Source organism: Prunus persica, chromosome G6 (genome assembly GCF_000346465.2).
Source record: "Prunus persica cultivar Lovell chromosome G6, Prunus_persica_NCBIv2, whole genome shotgun sequence".
Taxonomy (NCBI): Eukaryota; Viridiplantae; Streptophyta; class Magnoliopsida; order Rosales; family Rosaceae; genus Prunus; species Prunus persica.
This window is the reverse complement of record NC_034014.1, coordinates 21,001,636-21,022,064: the sequence shown is the minus strand read 5'-3', so window position 1 is coordinate 21,022,064 and position 20,429 is coordinate 21,001,636. Positions and strand designations below refer to the sequence as shown.

Sequence of the window (20,429 nt, the reverse complement as noted above, 5' to 3'; positions counted from 1 at the left end):
ATTAATTATGAAATACAATTTTTTTAATCAAAGAATTATGAAATACAATTTTTTTTAATCAAAGAATTATGAAATACAATTAGTATACTACTATAACCAGAATGTATAATCCCACATATATATATATAAATATAAAGCAACTGTGTATATCCTCCATTGGAAGTCAACTCATCATCAACATTATAGTAAGTGTCATTCTAATTAATCTTTCTTCTTGTTGAACCTCCAGTTTGACATCAAAATTTCAAATGGGTAGCCTCAAGTTCGATCATCCACATGAAAACAACAGTAATTCTTCACTAGGCCACTTCCAGTTGAGCCCTTCAAGATGCTACGCGCAAACGAGGTATGAAGGTATTTTGATTTGAGGTTGAGGGGGCATGTTAGAAATGCAAATCAATCAATGCATGGATTGGTTGGTGAAATTGGACTGTTCTTCACCAATATTCATTAATTTATCAAACTAACATGTTATTTTTTTAATAGGGTAGCTGCTGTCTTTAATTTTCTTCACATAGCTTTAAAAGCTATCGCTATATAGTAAGTAGTAAAGTCCCTCTTAAACAAAGATCTTGTTCCTTCCTTTACTTGTTTGAAAGATTAGTTTGTTCATCCTTCAGTTTCACATCCAATATTCCAAATGGGTAGCCTCAAGCTCGACCATCCACAAGAAGACAACAGCAATTCTTCCCCCATGGAAATGACTAGCGCTCTGGATCCTGTGGAATTCAGGAGGCAAGGCCACATGATGGTAGACTTCATAGCAGATTATTACCAAAACATAGACAAGTACCCAGTCCTGAGCCAAGTTGATCCGGGTTATCTCCGAAAGCGCTTGCCGGAGTCTGCCCCAGATAACCCAGAGCCAATTGAAACCATCCTCCAAGATGTGCAGGAACATATTGTTCCTGGCCTAACACATTGGCAAAGTCCTAGCTTCTTTGCATACTTTGCTTCAAATGTTAGCATAGCAGGGTTTCTTGGTGAAATGCTTAGTACCGGGTTCAATGTGGTGGGCTTCAATTGGGTGTCATCTCCAGCCGCAACTGAGCTAGAAAGCATAGTCATGGATTGGCTTGGAAACCTGCTTAGTCTTCCCAAGTCTTTCCTTTTCTCTGGCAATGGTGGTGGTGTAATACATGGGAGCACTTGTGAGGCCATTGTTTGCACCATGGCAGCTTCCAGGGATCAAATGCTGAGCCGAATTGGTGGAGACAACATAGGGAAGCTAGTTGTGTATGGATCAGACCAAACACATAGTGCACTTCAAAAGGCTTCCCAAATTGTTGGAATCAACCCCAAGAATTTCCGGGCCATCGAGGCTACAAGGTCAACAACATTTGCACTATCACCCGAATCTTTAAAATTGGCAATATCTTCAGACATAGAAGCTGGGCTGGTGCCATTGTTTCTATGTGCCACCGTTGGAACAACCGCGACCACCGCAGTTGATCCATTGGGCCCACTATGCGATGTTGCGAAACACCATGGCATGTGGGTTCACGTGGATGCAGCATATGCAGGGAGTGCATGCATTTGCCCCGAGTTTCGCCATTTCATTGATGGCATTGAGGGTGTGGATTCATTTAGCTTCAATGCACACAAATGGTTCTTTACTGGACTCGATTGTTGCTGTCTCTGGGTTAAGAATCCAGGCGCGTTGATAAGTTCACTCTCAGCCAATCCCGAGTTTTTGAGGAACAAGCCGACAGATTCAAAGCAGGTGGTGGACTACAAGGACTGGCAAATAGCCCTAAGCCGGAGGTTCCGGGCCATGAAACTATGGCTTGTGCTTAGAAGCTATGGCGTGGTTAACCTTAGAAACTTTCTTAGGAGCCATGTCAAAATGGCCAAGCTTTTTGAAGGACTTGTAGCCATGGACCAAAGGTTTGAGATTGTGGTGCCTAGAAATTTCTCCATGGTTTGCTTTAGGGTTTCACCATGGGCTGCAACAAGCAAGGTCCCTCCAACAACTCCAACTTCAAACAGTTTTCATCAAAATGGCATTGAGATTAATGTTGAAAAATGTACAAATGAAGTCAATTGCAAGTTGCTGGAGGCCATCAATGCGTCGGGTCGTGTATTCATGACTCATGCCATGGTTGGAGGTATGTACGTGATACGGTGCGCAGTGGGTGTAACCCAAACAGAGGAAAAACACATAGCCATGGCCTGGAAAGTGGTGCAAGAGCATGCAGATGTCATCCTCAAGAACAATGGTGATGATGGTGATGCAAATTTGAAGCTTCCATTGTTGGACAAGATTGCATGATAATTAGAATATCTCAGTGCAGAGAATGTATGAATAATTAAACCATAGAAATTTGTAATGTCCAATGTCCATGTTTTCCTTTTTAATTTGGTCTGTCTGTATTAATTTCTACGTTAATATTGGTAGTTTTTTTTTTTGGTTACTTCGACAAAATAAAAAAATGTAAACATATTATGTGTTGATTAAATAAAATATATTATGAATTGCATAATTATGTTTTTTTTCTTCAAGAGATTTCGTTTTGAAAGAGGCAATAACATATTAAACTCACACATATTATACAGATGCTAGAAGATTCGAATTTAGGACCTTTCTTGCGAGATTAATTGCTCCAAATCATTACACTAATAAGTTCTTTGCGATTGCATAATTATGTTTCGATTGGTAATGTGTGATCAAATATTTGTTAAAGTTAATACTTCATTGACAATACAAAAAAAAAAAGGTTAATTGATTGTAATGTTTTATGTTTTGAAATATTTTGGATTGCATGGCAACTAGAAGGCCACGTTTGTGGTACGTTGGTTGTTGGCCATCATAAAGCCTACTGCTCTATTGAAGTGGAGATGGTGAGTGTGATTATTTGTACAAACAGTGAGAGAGACGTATGGTATTGTTTTGCGTGAGAAGAACAAGATTTCTTTATAAATAAATAAATTAAAAAAAAAAAAAAGGGTCAGGTGTGATGTATTGAACCACATATCTTATGAGATCAATTATGTGTCTATGTTTCTAAAGTAGCAACTCAAAATTCTAAGCATAATTATGCTAAAATAATTTTGTCACGAGGTTTCCGTTTCTATTAATTAATTAGTTATTTATTACATAACCTTGAACACACATAATAAAAAATTGGGTACATATTGAGATCAATGCCTAACGAAAGCCACCGAGATCCTGTCTTGAATATGAATTATGAATTACTTATGACTAAAATAACAATGAAACAAAAGAAGACTGCATGCAGCTATAATTAAACAACCCCCACCGTCCCTTGTCATTTTGAATTAGACAGATCACCTCCTAGTCGAGTCACAAGTTCACAACACAAGCACAGTCGATGCATTGAGTTTACAATGCAGCCCATGAGGAGGCCCTCCTGTTGAGATTACTGAAATTATCTGTAGGATGATTAAGAATACCTAAAGGGAGGTGAATAGGCTAATTTAAAATTATAATAAATAAATAAAAAATAAATTTCGGTAGCAGGATTGATATGACTTATCAATCCTGAAACGTACTGATTATAAAATAAAGGAACACGCAGAGAATTATTTAAGTGGTAAAACTTCACATTTGGGGAAAATTCATGGGACTCCTCAGTCCAACACAAATCCACTATAGAACGATGATTACAAGAAGTACTCACATACTTATCTTAGACGTACATTCTAGATAATGTTTACTGACTTCTTTGTAATTCAACTTCTGTCATGGGATGATCCTTCGACACTCTTTATGTTGAACGTAATACTGGTCACGAATGGTTCAAACTTGCCAGAGGAAAATACCCACTACGGTCTTGGTGATCTCAATCGTATGAGTCATTGAACATGCAAATGAATGCAATATGAATGATAAATTTTTTTGATAAATCACCAAGTAAACATGGAACATTTGATAATTTATTTCAAAAATATGCGCAACAACTTTTGTTTGAAAATTTAGACGTTCAACCAAAATATCTAAAAGTTGTGTCTCAAACAGAGCTTCACGTCATCTTTGTATATGGACATGTTGTCCTCTTTGCAAGTAAAGAGCATAAAGCCATATGACAAATATATGGTCATTAATCACCTTTAATTCAAATACGTCAGCTTAGCACAATATGAGAAGGTAAGGATGGCTTTCAATACAAGCAATTGCTATAGTTGGAAACAATCTAAAATTTAACAGAGATAACATAAATGATTTTATTCTACTTCATTTGTTGACCTAAAATTGTTTTTATAACTTAAGTAATGTGTATAACTATGATTCTTTTGGTCCTATAAGATGACAAAGGTTTATATTTCCTACTTCACGCGATACATTCCATCGCAATTCCTCTACAAACAACTTGTAGGCTGAACTATACCTGCAGCTGTTCCATCTGCATGGCTACATGAAGCTTCAGATGGTTGGTTCTGGTAAGTCAGCTTCACATCCTCCAATCTAATCCCCGTACAAGGATTCTTGGAACTACAATCGAAATTCACTGCAACTTCAGTTGCTGATGTACCCTGGATGTCTTGGTACGTCACGTCGGTAATTTCGATTCCAGAAACCTGTTCAAACAAAGTGTTATCAAAGATGAACACAAAATAAGCACTTCAAGTAACCAAGTATGTGGTGCAAAATGTAGCAAGTTTGACCAACGGAAAAGATGAAGCCCAATCACTTTTTTTTGGTCGAAAACCCATGAAGCTTTTGATACATTTCCAAATTAGACATTATATTTTGGGGGATGCCAATATTTTGAAAAATTCAACTAGCTATATGTGATTGTCTGGGAAAACAAAAAGCTCGTAATTGAATTTACAAAAGAACTCTTATGATATCTTTACCTGACGAGGGCAGTCTTTGTTGTTAGGGCAGTAGTTTTGATCAATAATGATGGGATTTTTGACATCGACCATTACGGCGTGTTGGAAGAGAATGTGCCTAGCAAATCCAGTGCTAGGCCTACTCCAAGACTTAATCCTGACACCATTCAAGGTATTCTTAAATGTAGCAGTTTTAACTGTTACATTTTGCACACCAGGCTCTTGCATCTCCCACCCTAGACTTCCAACGCTGCAACACCAATCAAATCGATTCAAAATTTAGAAGTAAATCAAAAAACACAAAAGGTTCTTTAAAGTATACTAAAACATGTACTTGTATACTAGTTTGATTAGCTTGATTAAAAATGCATGCCCTTTTTAATTTTGACGTACCTAATTCCATGGCCGGGTCCACAAGTAACCTTTTCGATCCACAAGTTAACGGTGCCAGGGCCAATTGAGACACAATCATCACCGGTTGAAAAATCAGAGTTCAAAATGGTGATGTCTGATGACATTTGAATGTGGATGCCATCGGTGTTGGGGCTTTTTTCAGAGGCAGAAACCCTAATTCCATGCATATTCACATTGTGACAACCTCTGATGATTATGTGGACCAATTGGCTGTTTCGGGATAGCAATCCACTCACCACAATGTTGCTCGAGTTGACGAAACCCAGTGACTGCACATAACCCACGCAAACACACACTTCATATGTACATGCTCTATATATATGTAACTTCCCTAAGCTTAGGTACTTAAAGTAGTTAATAACTTAATCTAAACTCACAAGGTTTCTATATGCATTTTTTATGTTTTAGTTGTGTCGGGTTCATGGGAAAGGAGACTTGGGAATGGAAATTCAATTGTTTTCCCATATTTGGTAAGTCCAAGCATGAGAAATGGTTGCCTGGTACATGGGAAAGTAGGGGGAAAGTGAAGCCCTCCTCTCAACTTGGGTTTTGTTTTCCCTCATCATGTGAAAGTTTGGGAAAATGAGCCAACATTCAATGCCCAATTTTCATGACTATTTTGTCCCTATGAATAATTTAGAATTACAATGTATCATTAAATGCATTCTTTTTTTATTTGATTTAATATGGGTATAATTGAAAAATTATAGAAAATTTGTTTTCCTATGTTTGGTAAGTGCACTATTGGGAATGCAATTCTGGACTCATGGGTATGGACTTCCTATGTAGGGGGAATTTCATACCCTTGGTTGACCTTGGGAAACTATTTCCCCCCACTTAGAAAAGCAATTAATGCAATGTTTTTTCTACTTACTTACCCATGTTATTATTTCTAAATACCACTACTTTTGACCCTTAAAAAACTGTTCATATTAATAACTTTTAATGATAAAATATTTAGGTTATTGTTGAAAAACTGAATAACTTTTCATTCCTAATACTGCACTAACCAAACATGGAAATGAGAGAAAATAGTGTTCCCAAACATAAGAATGAACATCTTCTATTCTCATATCGTGAGATTAGACATGAGAAGTTTATTCCCAATAAGTTCAATATGCAAACTAAACGAGTCCTAAATAGTATTAAATCCGAAAATCAAAATGCTTTAACCTCTAAACGAGAGTGGGTTAATAGGTTAGAAATACAATAAGTCAAAAGGCTGATTCCCTCCCAAGAAAACAAACGAAAATGATATCGTTTGGAACCACTTAAGCACAAAAAGATATAACTAGAGAATATTTCAGTTAAGAGTAAAATGAAGAGTGACCACAAACTGACCAATCAACAATATCCACTAGTAGCTTCCTCCGAACACCAAGTTTGTACGTACTTGATGCATGCCATGGACGGTGCATATTATTTTAATAAAATTCTATATCTTGTATATGAATGGAAGGTAATTTATTAGCCACCGCCCATCAACTAAAAGTCTAAAAGGGTACTTAAATTATGGAAAATAATTTGGTGATCTGAATTAGTAATTAAAGTTACGTACGATTGCTCCGGTAGGGCAATTACTCTTGCCTGGTGAGGCCTTGCAATCCCACAAACCAGTGCCTTGGCCATCAAGAATTCCGTTCGAGCTAGATATGTTGAGGCCGTGCACATCCTGAAACGAAAGCCAGTTACCAGCATTTCCAAGGACCCGGTAATCGGATGGGGCAACGAGGGTGCCTTCGGAGATGCGAAAGGTGGTGGCCTTGTTGTTGCATGGCCCTCTGAAGATGGCATTGCCTAGCAAGAACGTCCCGCGCGGGACGTGAACGACAGCTGGCTTCACGGAGGCACAAGCTTTGTCCCATGCAGAAAGGAAGGCTTTGGTTGAGTCAGTCTTGCCATCTGGTTTGGCTCCTAAGTTGACCACACGGTAATTATTAATACCACTGGACGCTACGGCTGATGAGTTGTTCATGAAGGCAAACACAAGTACACATGAGAGAATAAGAATGAGGCTGCATGATGACTTTGCCATTGATCTGGAAGCTACAACGTAATTGGGGGAGTTTTAATTTGTCTTAGCAAGCGAGAGAGAGAGAGAGAGAGAGAGAGAGAGAGAGAGAGAGAGAGAGAGAGAGATGAGCTGGGGTGGTGAGGAAGTTGAAACTGTTTAAGGTGTGTTTATAGATTTAAACTATTTACTAAGGGTACGTCCGGCACCAAGAACAGTTTTGTGCCAAGAAGGGTTTTGTGCCTTGGTGACATACAAAACCAAACTATTTATGCAAACGATTACTCATTGTCGGCGGAGCCAATTAAGGCCCACAAGGGTCACTTGACCCTTCTCAACATTTTGAAAATATTATATTTATTTATGTTATTCAAGTTGTTTTATAGGTATATTTACCATATTGATCATTCTCACAAATGTAAATTGTCTATAATGAACGTGAATATGATCTATATTTGTTTTCATGTCTTCATATGTCATTTATATGTGTGTCATGGTTTTATTTGATTTTCTCATTCTATCTAAAATCAACTTTTAATACTCTTTCATTATTTTTAGGTTGCTAGAATTTGAGTTATACTTACTAAGATATTAAATTTGTGATATTGAAATTTAATCATTGTAATGAATTCTTATATATGTTTTCCTATAAAAACTAAGTCCCTTGTAATTATAAAGCTATTTAAAGTTGACCATCTTTGATAGAATTTCTGACCCCGCTTGTCGGCAAAACCTTTTCCACCCATTGTGCCTTAAATCATTAAAAAGCAAAAACAAAACATACTAATATTCTAGCTACCCCAAATGGTTGAAGGATGCTAGCTATAGCTATATCTTCCATTGGTATACTTTTGCCCTAGAGGCCTCTTTGATATTTTTTATTTAAAATTTTTAGAATGTTTGTTCCGTCCTTGTTTGGGCTCCATATAACATCTTTTGAGCCCATGAGAGAGATATATATGGATTTTGATGTGAGAAATCATTTTGTACACATAATGATCAAATGGTACAAGGAAAACATAACCAATATAAGGCTAGAGTGGCAAACCTTATCCTGATGGATTCTGGTGTGCGGGAGTTGGGAAAACCGCAGGATTCTAAACCTTATCATCTTGGAGTGATTTATGCTTAACGAAACGAAAATAAAACCAAACCACAGGTACACAAAGGATGCTCTCTATGCCTTACTTAGATTCTGTACCGTACGTACATGTACTTGTGGTCCACATATGACTGAGACGAGAGCCGTTTGTCTATATTTTATTTTAAAAGAAAAGTTGATATAGCCAAAACCAACCCAAACCCAGCAACGCTAGAGGAGGACGTTCATCTTATAGGCAGACCAGACAGACTGTACTATTCACGGAATTAATAATGGAATTGGACGGATCAATCTGAATAAGACATCACTCGATGAGGACAGGTTAATAAGTGTGTGTTTACATGCTATTCACATTTTGTTCATTAGAACAGAAAATGACAGTTTTTTTTCAATATTTAGTTAGGCAATATTGTAATTTGAAAGGTGGAGGGCCAGTTATATATAATTCACATATAAAGGAAGGGGAAGCATACGGTGTGGGGTGTAGGATACTAGGATACGATATGATAGGCCTGAGCACGGTTCGGCTTGGTTCAGTTTCGAGTCTATTGACAAGGTTACTCTATTGACTCATAAAGACAAGAGCCCCAAACAACATTATCTAGTTTTTGAAATGCCCTGGTAGAATGATCAACATGTCAGCTTTCCACTTAAGCAAGCAGAACAAACATGGAAATGCAAATCAGATGAAAAAGAAATATTCGATGCCAAGGAGAAAATCTAACAGCTTGTCCAAGATAAGCAACTGAAGGTAGAGAATGGAGAGAATGCTTCAAGGGTATAAATTTCATTTTACCAATGGTTTGATCATGTGATCGTCAATTTCACCTCTTATTTCAGATTCAGAGTTCGTATGGTATTCTGATTGTGAAACTTTTAAATGGTTGGAATCAAGGGCGGATTAACGTATAGGCTAGAGTGGACTTTGTGCTTTCAGGTTGTATTTATAGTAATTCTTCCACTAATGCAAGAGTCAGTTCCAATAAACTTTTATTTGGAATGAATAACTATTTGATGGATTTACATATTACAAAGAGCTAAATTGTAGCCCTTATAAAACTGTTTTCAGTCATTGTACAATTGGAATCACAATGGTTGCAAACTATTCTCTAACATAACATTTCCAATTCGGTGTAGGAAGCTATTGCTATGTGTCTATATCGTGTGATTATCATTTCTCTTCACTCCAGCTTTACTATATCCACTCTTCAGTGCCCCAAAAATCTACCAAGTGCCTTTGCATTTTCACATTACTATAAAACATCACACCCCTAGATGTTTTTCCCGGCAAAGACATCTGCAAAGTTTTCTTGGCAAGGAATAATCTTCCAGCAAAGATGGATCGGTTGAGATGTCTTCTGGACGTGACCATATATAAACCCCTCGCTCCTGCCGGCTGCCTGGAACACTGTTTTCTAGTACAAATGCTATCAGAAACGTCACCACCATGTTCAAAGACAGTAGTCCATTTATAAAGAAGTCAAGCTGCCAGGCATTGAAACAACAATTTAGCTCATATCTAACTTAAGAGGACCTAAAACAGAACTTGAAACTGTACATGGAAGAGGCTAGGACAGTAAACATGCGTGTCTGTACATGTTAAAACGTGGGCCCTAGACTCCTAGAATGTCATATTTTGATCATATTTATCAGTCCCCAAATATGATTTTAACCATCTTCAGAAACCAGTTCATCAGAAAGACTGTTCTTTTTGTAACTTACAGTATCTGGGCTCACTACCTTGGAGGTTCCTTGATTATCAAGTTAGCAGGAAATTTTCAACGTGATGGTACTTCAAAATAGCATGTTGTCATTTGATTCATCACTATTCCGGTAGAAGTTCCTCTCTTTTTTTTTTTTTTCCCTTTTTTTTTTCTTTCGATAGTTCTTAGGAAGGGGGAAGTGAAGCTCTGATTTTTCACGTATTTGTGCATTTAGAATCCGTAAGGAAAACAAGGATAAAATAGCTTTCTTACTTGTTTAATGCCCGTATGGAGTGGTCCATTAGATGCTGCTCCATAGGGAACAAAATAGCTAGGCAGTATGAGGCTGGATTCGGGTTGATACTGTTGAAAATACGCTGGGATAGATAAACCGAGGAACAATGAAACACCAACGATCATTATGTTTCTAAAACTTGCTGCTTGACTACTATACTGCAAAGTTGAGAGACCCAATGCCACAACAAGGGCCCACGTGAAGCACAGTACTGAAGCAGCCAAGGCCAATGGTATAGAGGCAAGAATGGCACCCACTTTTCCTACAAAACAATGAGTGACAAAATACATTTTTTAAAAAGAAAAATTCCTGAAGTATCCAACAGGGGTCATCAATAAACTAATTATACCTGCCAATGACAACCAAATATGCGTTGCAAACTGCTTATGGTGATTAGGATACATGCAGTATATTGTCAATTATGACAGCATCCAATACAAAGCATAATTTAACACAACAATAAAACATTACTTTGTGCTTTTGACAGCAATTCAAACTTATGGGGTTTTGAAGTACTTTACCTATAAGCGAGAAGAAGATTAAGAAAACTGCTCCAAGTTGCACGGCCCTGCGATTTGCCACCTTCGTTATGTTAATTGTATGTACATTTTCTGTCAAGGTTGTTGACCCAGTACCCGAACCCCAAATTCCAGCCAATATACTGCAGAAACCCTCCAGTGCAATTCCTCTGCTGACGATTCCTGGCGTTGGAGGCTGCAAATTAATACGCACAGATGCAGTGTGGTATGTTCCAACCTGGATAAGTTTTTACACCCTGTGCATCAGTGTCATGCTGGTAATTTCATATTTACATTCATTCACTGCCCTAGAATACAGATATAAGTTTTTAACATTAGTAAGAAGGGGAAAAAAAGGACTTCCAACCAAAAAAATATCATAGGACAGGGATGAGTGCTATTGTGCAATCACAAAGCCTTCACCATAGCCCAAAGTCATAGCACTATTGAAGGGTGTCTAAATAATCCCACTATTCAAAGGTCGAGGCATTAGCAGCTTAGATGCTTCTCTCACCAATGACATGACATAAGCAGCGCTGGTGTGTGCGAGAACACAAGCATGTGACATCATACTTATAACTTATTTTCTGTTGCATTTGAATTATAAGCTACCCACCGAATCAACTGATGCTACGAGCGACACAAAAATCATGATAATGGAAGTCCTGAAATGGAAGATAGGGAGACCCCACTGTAAAGGGTATGGAATTCTGACCCATGCAGCAGTTCTCCATGCATTTGAAACATCGGTCCTGCAATGTGTCATAGTATATGCATGCTTTCTGCAAGCATCTATTAGGATATTTGAACTAGGTATATCAGGGCTGCAGCCTTTGTAATCGTATGCTCCACCGGCTGTCAAAAAGAATGCATAAGTCCATATGATCATAACACTTAAGGGAACCTGCAATAAGAAAAATGTCAGCAAGATCAATTAAGTTACAATATCGACATGTACCATAAAGTATTAGAAAAACAGTTTGAGTGCTACCAACAGAAAATGAGAACATTAATTTTAATGCTAATTTTTTTATTTTATTTTTTTGTAATTTCATTTTAGAATTTGGCACGCCAGACAGTCATTCGCAAGACACTCACGTCTAACCGAGTCCAATAATTTATGATGGCCATGACCCATGAATATATATTACAACAAGATTATCCAGCCAGGATGGTGATTACTGATGTCACTGTGTAAACTAAATGTTTGAACCTGGCAGTTTTATCTTGTCCCAAAATGCCGAATCTTATATAACATTTGGGGCCATCTCTGGAAAGATGTTGGGAACTCAACTTGCCATGAAAGCACAACACGTGGATAGTAGGGGTTCTTTAACCCACCATAAGACTAAGGAAAGTATAGGACAGGGTTCAGTTACACTTAGGAAACATTGAAATCTTCCAGGTCAAAAGACTCCAAACAAAACCAATATCTAATTTAAAAAATAATATAGCTTTCAATGAACCAAGATGTTGAAAGGTATGATACCTACCGCATAAATCTGAAAAAAGCGATGCCCAAAGATGGATACGCCTCGAAGGTACTATAAACATAGCAACAAAAAAGTAAAGTCATTAATATTTGTTAACACTTAGCCAAAGCATTTAAGAATTAAGAAGATTAAATGTGGAAGACTTCTTAAAGACAGCTATATAGAACAGGCTGCATAGGCATATTTAGTACCACGCACTCACTTACCAGAGTGAATATGAGAATCAAAAGTATCTGCGGAACACTAATTTCCACACAACTCCCAGCTTGTGGAAAGCCATAGCTAAAAAACGATAAACCTACTGCAGCAACTGTTGGTGCAACAATAATGGGGTGTATCAATCTGCAATGTGTTATCATATAGATCAGAAAGAGAAATGGCATAGTTTATACAAGTACTAGCAAAAACCAGAATACAAATCATGATAGCTGCTGGCAATGATTATTCAGTTTTAAAATTACTAGCCATATCAAATTCACTAAGACTTTTGATGCAACTAAATGAGCAACCACGATTTGATTTATCAACAACAAACATTAGGCCCCCTATTATGTTTACATGTAGAAAAAATATATATTATTTCCAGTAGTGCCAGCGAAATCCTCTTTGCCCCAGCTCCAAGAGATGGTTATGCAAGCCAAAAATGCAAATATGCTTCCCTAAGTTAGTGTTATATTGCATTGTCATAAATAAACAAAATGAATGACACGATATGTGTGTGTGTATATATACACACACACACACACACATTAGAGAGAGAGAGAGAGAGAGACAGAGACAGAGACAGAGAGAGGATTAGGAGCAGAACCAATGTACCCAAGAAACCCATTTTTATTCCAGAAAATAAATATTATTTTTCTTTTTAATAAACATCAAAATATCGGCATAATGAAAATTTTACAAGAAATCTCTTGAATTACCTCAGCAATAAAGACATTAAACCACTAAATCCCAGAAGGCTCTGAAATATTGAACCAATAATTATAGCTCCTTGCAGTTCTCTCATTATATGCCTAAATTTCTGCAATGAAATTAATAGACAATGAAACTATGAGGTCCGTGATACATTTGACATGAAATTAAAGGAAGTCGCTCCATTTCAAAAGGGTATAATTTCCAAATCCTCAAATATGTGGCAAAACATACTGATTTCAAGTAGGAAATTGTACCTGGATGTTAGAACATTCCAGGTAACAGTGAAAATCTCAAGGATATTACAGTTGATAGAATCTTAGCCCTTAGTTACGGAACTTACATGCTCCGTAAGATTTCGATATTCCTGAGCATTCATGATAACTAGTGCCGGTGCCAAGTATACAAATGAACTTCCTTGAACTAATGGAAGTCGAGTTCCAAAGTAAGAGTGCAGTATTGTTGTCATTCCAGAAACCAGCAGCATTGTTGAAATCACCGTGGAGGTATCCTTCTATGATCATTTATGCAAATTATATAAACAGTGAGTTTTCCCGCTTAAGTTATAAGACAAAAAGAATGCAGGAGAATACATGCTTACATCTGTTCCACCCATGGCAGGTACAATGATCAGGGGGATGAATATAAGGGAACCAGCCAGTGATAAATAGTGCTGCAGACCGTAATACATTAGTGGAACTGCCATGAAAAACAATCAGATGAGAGTAAGGAAAGAAAACTAATTTTTTGTGAAGCCAGATTCAAGAGTGGATATTCACTCTTGCTAAGATATTATTTGTGTAATAGGAATGCCTTTTGGTTACTGATCACTAACCACAGCCAGTCTGAATCAATCAATTTATTTTAAGAGAACACCACAACATTTGTTCTAGTTTTGAAACCTTCGTCTAAACAACATAAGCTGAAGCAAACTTGCACTAACCCATCAAACTTGCACTAAAGTTCAGGGTCAGGAGATATCAATGTTGAAAGGAACGTTTTCAGCTATTCTTCTCTGGAAAAGGAAGAAAAAGAATAGTAGATTGCATTACAAGCTTGTGTTCTTTCTCAATGCTATTTCCCCCTTACAGTGTTCATCTTTGCCTGCCACCTAAGTGCTAGCCCATATCTGTTGCACTGGTAGCGTTTGTTCCAGGGAATGGGATTTCAAGAACACCATACCCATTCCCATTCCAAGGGTTTTTAGAAACCAATGGAATGTAGCATTTGTATTCAAATGGGAAAAGTTGTCATTACCATGTATCATAAAGCTAGAACTAGAACACGGGAATGAGAAACCCACCCTTCCTTTCTCATGTTTGCACCTACCAAACCTAAGAAAGGAATCTCAGACCCATTCCTAACCCCTATTCCAGCAAACAAATGCTATGAGAAATGGGAGGTGTTGCTTAAGGAAATCATGCCTCCCCTATCACAAGATTCAGCCTATTTTTTATTTACCTGGCCTTACCCATATTGAAGAATGAAACATTGAAAGTTTAGCTTCCTCGTACCTACTTTTCTTTTCCGGAGCTTTAAAGTACTGAAAACATAAACTTAACAAATCACCGGCTTTGTTTCATCAGCATCAAATTTTTACTGGCTTTTAAACTTTCTGAAGACAAAATTTTGAATGACTACTTTTTATTAAGATGCTAAATTTCGCTATTTTTGCCAGAAACCCTTTCTTTCCTAAACAATAGTATTTTAACTCATTCTGTCCCATCGTACCATATTGAAAATCTCTTGCCTAGAAATAAAGACTACAAATATCACAAACAAAAAATAGCAATTGCCTAATCAACAAATTAATCCGATTTAAAGATTGATCAACACATTAAAACAAAAGGAATGTAAGTAAACTAACCAAAACCCGGATTTTCTCTCAATCCAATCTTCATTGCAGACGGTCTCCCCCACTCTCCATGAACAGGTTCTTCACCATCTGGATAATTCATCTCTACATCTCTTTCATATTGCTCATCATCAATTATCTTCGGCTCAGCTGCTGAAGCAACTGGTGTGACTCCATGCCCATTCCCATTCCCACTTCCATTCCTATTCTCATTTCCATTGACACCGTCTCTTCTCTCATCATCTTTAGCACCCAAAACAGGCTCATTCTCAGTCCTCCTCCTCTTACTCTCACCCCGCACTGTTTCATCACGCTCATTCCTCACCCCTCCATGTCTAGGACCAGTAGCTGGCTCAATCTCAATCCCTTTGCTGGGTTTAGTCCGGCCCAAAACCGGATCAATCTCTATTTTTGGAGACGACCCGCCACCACCTCTACCATCAAAACCCGTCTCCAAACCAAACCCAGCACTATCATTTCTCACACTGCCACTAGTAGCTGTCTCCCCAGAGAAATTAGAGACAAACCCAGTTCTTTTGGCCCAAGATCTCAGCTCTCTTGGATTGTGATCCCTCCTCGGCACAAAGGCCGAGATCTTGGGTTCAACAGAGCCTATTGCAGCATCACTCCTCGGTCCCCTCTCTCTCTCAGCCTTGTCCAGTGGCTCTGAGCTCGACCCCGGTTCCATTAAAGCTTCCTTTCAAATGGGTACCAGTTTTTGCAACAAAAATAAGCTTCAAAACTAAAGAAAGTAAACAGCTTGCCTCAGTTTCCTACCCAGAGAGCAGCACAAAGAAGAAGCTCAGCAAACTATAAGCACGAGAAGAAAATAAAGTATTAAATTAGAGAAAGAGAGAGGGAGAGTGAAAGCAAAGCAAGAAAGAATGAGTTGGGTTTGTTGGGATGGGGAAAGGTGTGTGAGAGGGTGAACAAGAGAGGTTCATCATTTTTATTAGTGCTAATTTCAACTGTAATGATGCGAGTAATGGTGTGATCGGGCCGACTGTTGCTTGAGATAAGTGTGTGTGAGCTTCATCTTCTTCTTCTTCTTCTTCTTTTATTTATTTTTATTTTTTCCTGATCTGTTTGCCGCTCGCTAGTTGCTTTCAGTTTAAGTTTTGCTTTTTTGCTGAAATTACTGAAATGCCCCCGTTTTCTGGCCGTTGTGAGGAAACGTAATGCATAGTAACGTACTAACGATATTTGGAGAGGAAGAATCTAACACAACACAGGACCTCGAAACGAGTGCAGGATAACTTCTTCTAATTACTTGAGCTACAAATTTTTTGTCTTTAATAATCCCTATTTGGTTCATGGAATGAATTTGAAGGGAAATCATTTTTCATGTCATTCTCCGAGGAATGAGAATGGAAGATTCATTTCCCACATTTGGTAATGCTGGGAAAGTAACCGGGAAATATCACTTTATTTTCTTTCTCATGTTTATTTTGAGTAGGAATGGAAGATAAAGTTTGTATAATTTTCAATTATACTCATATTAAATCAAATAAAAAAAGAATGCATTTAATGATATATTGTAATTCTAAATTTCTAATAGGGATAAAATGGTCATAAAAAAATATGTATTTAATGTTAGCTTATTTTCCCAAACTTTCCCATGAGAAGGGAAAACAAAACCCAAGTTGAGAGGATGACTTCACTTTCCTCCTACTTTCCCATGAGCCATGCAACGATTTCCCATGCCTAAACTTACCAAACAGGGAAAGCAATTGATTTCCTATTCCCAAGTCTCATTTTCCATGAACCAAACGGGTTAAACTTCACAATTTCCCTTTTGTATATTCCTTCACTTCCTCCTTGTTCTTTATGTTACAGATTTTGAATCCCTCCAATTCATCAAAACTAACTTTTATAAAATTGCATTTTTTTTTCCTTTTTTATAAGTGGATAAGAGTTGGATTATCAAAGAAAGGCAATGAAGTATGGATTGAATATGAAAGTTGAGTCAGGGCCATTCTGTCACCTTCGCTTGGACTTTGTAGCCTAAAGACAATTAAAGATGTTTATTTGTGAGTGTATCTTTTTACTTAAATACAATTAAAAGATTACTTAACTTTGTCGACTGTCACAAAAGGGATTATTGGCAGGATCTGTTTCCATGCTTTATTCTAGGATCACACTACCTTCAGTAGGATTTTTCTTTTTCTCGGTTGAGGAAAAGATATAATTGGCAACTCTGTTCTTTTTCTTTTGCTTCCTTTTATTTTTATTTTTGTTTCTTTAAAGTATGTTGCTGAGTTGGTAAGAGTATTTTCAACAAGATGAGCAAGCAACTTCCAACATATCGGAGGTTGCGGTTGTGTCAATACTTTGAAAATCACATAAGGTTTGTCAATTGAGAGAGAGACTTTTATGAAACGGGAATATTTTCGGTCAATAACAATATGACACGTTTGATAACACTATCATGTGGCATAAAATTATTAGCCGAAAATAGCAAAACAGTGTTATCCCCGTCACAACTAAGTTTTCTTGTCAAATGGGATATAACTCCAACTTCAGGAGATATTATTGGGAGAGCAGAGCTGGAGATTAGTGTTCTACCAAAAATAAATAAATAATTTTAAACTTTGAGATCAATGACAATCTTGCCCTCCTTTGATTGTCATCTCTATATCTAAGGTCCTTAGCTTAATCATTATCTCTCCTTCACAAGTTTGATTGTCATCTCTATATCCAAGGTCCTTAGCTTAATCATTATCTCTCCATACTTGTGAAGGTTATCGTGAAGTAGAAGGATCATAAAAACGATTTATAAGATTCCATATCTTTCTTCTGGCCAACCAAAAAGTCATTTCGGCCAACAAAAGCAAAATCAACTGCAAGTCCTGCCAACCTTCAAAAGGAGAAAGTTTAAGACTTTTTGGTTTTTTGAATTCACTCGACTACAAAAGAAAAGAAAAATATGGAGGGAAATGATTCCAAAATCCAGAGTGGATTGTGATGCTTAAACCCCCAGTTTCACGATCATGGAAACCACAAAACGACATGCAGTGTAAATTACAAGTTTGCTAGGTTATAGGAGAATATTGTAGCCTTTGAGCCATAATAGCCCAACAACACTTTTCAACTAAGCAGATTCTGTTTTACCCTGCTGAAATTGCAGCTAACAAGCAGATAGCACTGGACTTTTGGCCAGGCATTCCACTTCATTGTATCAGAATAAAGAACAGAAGACTGAGCCAAAAAGATAGAAATTTTGTTAACAGTAAGGTTGAATATAGATAGTAGATTCCAATTTTGATTGTTAATAGTTTCACGAGATTTTTGAAATATTAAGTTAAGGGTTTATGTTAATCAAAACAGCACGTAAATTAGTCCTTAAAAAATTGTAATTTACTGCTTAGTTCCAGTAAAAAAGTTCTACTTCTAATTCAGTTCCTAACCCACTTAAAATTATAAGAGCACAAGTTATGAGAAAAAAAAATCAAAACTCTCAACAGTTTAAACTAAGAAGCTAAATGCAAAGCTCCTTAGTTTTGTATCCACCATCCAACTGCAACCTATTTATCAATCCAGTTACTGGTGTGAGCCTATTTTAACTGACTTGATCCATCTTCCCTCAAATCAGATTCATTAAAATGTTACAAGTAATAATATATATACAAATAGTCCAACTAAGTGAAAGTAATCAACTGCATATTAAGAAAAGAAAACTCCAAGCAGTCATAACTTGATTATTTTTGTTGAGTTGAGCACCATTTTGCAGATAGCTTAAAGTTTACATATATATATAGCATTCAAACCTTAAATCTCATCCTTGTTGCTCCCTAGTTTGGGGTCTGTTTTCTAATGAGATGACTTCTTGGACCTCAAAAATAAAAAAGCCTTCAATCTCATTGGTAAGTGAGATAATTTTCTCCATTCAACAAAAGCCCATTTCAATCCACAGCCATAACCAGTTCTACTGGTAACAAGTAAGCCTGAGGGCTGGTTAGGAGATGCCTACCAACTTTCTCCCCTTTCTACAAAGTACAAAGACAAATATCCACAAAAAAAAGATTTCCTTTCAATCCATAGCATGTGCTCATAGTTGGGTTAGAAAATGTACCTACATGTTTGATGAAGAGCCCTCCAGCTTTTCTCCTCAATTGAACACAATGGCAACTTAAAAAATTGTTGTGAATCCAAAATCTCAAATCCACACTTTAGTGGAAACAGACAAATGATTCATTAACTAGCTGCTGATCACTAAGCATAAACATATGCTCTCTAAAATATATGAAATTTTGCATTCCAGTCTCTCCAATTTAACAAAGAAGTGAGCCGATGACCATACCCAAACCACCAAAATGAAAATCATGAAATAGAAAATCAATGGCACTAAAATGATTCCAGTATCCAAATTCCAAACAACAGCAAATCTACTAGTTGTTTTACACTAGATAACTATCCAAGTATAAATCTTGTTCATCAATAATCTGCATCACATTGATAATAATGTCATGTAATAATACAAACACAAACAGGACCTGATGATAAACCCAGAACCATTAAAACCAACCTAAAAAACAAAACAAAAAACGAAAAAAGTAAAAAGGGAAAACTATGAACAAGAGGTGTTCGATAAAATGCGCAAAAGAAAAGGAGGCAATTAGTGATGGTTTGGGGCTTTTTATTTACTTGACAGGGGAGAGGGAGAGAAGAGGTCAGATACATATTCTTGCTGCTCGCGGAAGCGACGTTTGAGATAGGTTTCGAGGATCTCCATGACCGAAACGAATCGTTTCATCTCATTGAGGCGGCGGCTGAGCTCTGCTTCCCGAGCCCTGGCTCGCGCCAGCCGTGCTTCCGTCTCAGCCAGGCGGCCGCGCAGATCTGCGACCACAACCGCGTTGTCGTTCGGCAATCGGACGACGCGCGTAGGGGTCAGGTTGTCTCTGGAGAAGGGTCGTTGCTGACCGTAACACATGATTTTTGCGTGGTGATGTTGATTGATGCGCGATGTTAAGAATTTGGAAAGAATTTGGAAAGTATTTGCAGAGAAGGAAGAGAAGAATGAAAGAGTTTCTTTTGTGTTTTTGTATCTGGGGGTTTTATCTGGAATCTGGACCGTTGAGTTGGGGGAACTATTCTGATTAGTTTCACGGTAGACTTTTGTCTTTTTATTTTTTTTATTATATTTATAGCAATAATACTGGGCTCGTTTGTTACATAGAACTGCCTTAGCATGGACTATACTTAGGAACTGTCTAGGCTTGGCTTGGCATGGACTATACTTATGAACTGTCTAGGCTTGACTTGGCTTGGTCTAAGTTGAATAACACTTATCCTGCGTTTGGTGTATACTAGGACTAGATTTTTTTAT

General features: G+C 37.4%; 4 protein-coding genes across 4 annotated transcripts; 1 reads left to right on the top strand and 3 right to left on the bottom strand.

Moving 5' to 3' along the window:
- On the top strand, nucleotides 571-2,436 carry LOC18774593 (tyrosine/DOPA decarboxylase 1). The gene has a single exon (XM_007206357.2). It carries the CDS (start codon nucleotides 641-643, stop codon nucleotides 2,270-2,272), a length of 1,632 nt encoding a protein of 543 aa, XP_007206419.2. The 5' UTR covers nucleotides 571-640; the 3' UTR covers nucleotides 2,273-2,436.
- LOC18774950 (polygalacturonase-like) lies at nucleotides 4,056-7,562 on the bottom strand. Its single transcript, XM_007207642.2, has 4 exons — nucleotides 6,770-7,562; nucleotides 5,191-5,480; nucleotides 4,819-5,047; nucleotides 4,056-4,539 (listed from the first exon to the last, which is right to left on the bottom strand). The coding sequence occupies exons 1-4, from the start codon at nucleotides 7,244-7,246 to the stop codon at nucleotides 4,321-4,323; spliced, it is 1,215 nt and encodes a 404-aa protein (XP_007207704.2). The 5' UTR covers nucleotides 7,247-7,562; the 3' UTR covers nucleotides 4,056-4,320.
- LOC18774403 (nucleobase-ascorbate transporter 11) lies at nucleotides 9,287-16,394 on the bottom strand. Its single transcript, XM_007208002.2, is given in 11 exon segments — nucleotides 9,287-9,625; nucleotides 9,627-9,809; nucleotides 10,301-10,584; nucleotides 10,844-11,078; nucleotides 11,457-11,744; nucleotides 12,334-12,384; nucleotides 12,540-12,675; nucleotides 13,254-13,354; nucleotides 13,589-13,759; nucleotides 13,847-13,944; nucleotides 15,113-16,394. Coding segments are annotated over 11 exon segments (2,253 nt in total). The 5' UTR covers nucleotides 15,789-16,394; the 3' UTR covers nucleotides 9,287-9,595.
- Nucleotides 19,453-20,429, bottom strand: LOC18773181 (protein SKIP34). The gene has a single exon (XM_007207452.2). It carries the CDS (start codon nucleotides 20,031-20,033, stop codon nucleotides 19,737-19,739), a length of 297 nt encoding a protein of 98 aa, XP_007207514.1. The 5' UTR covers nucleotides 20,034-20,429; the 3' UTR covers nucleotides 19,453-19,736.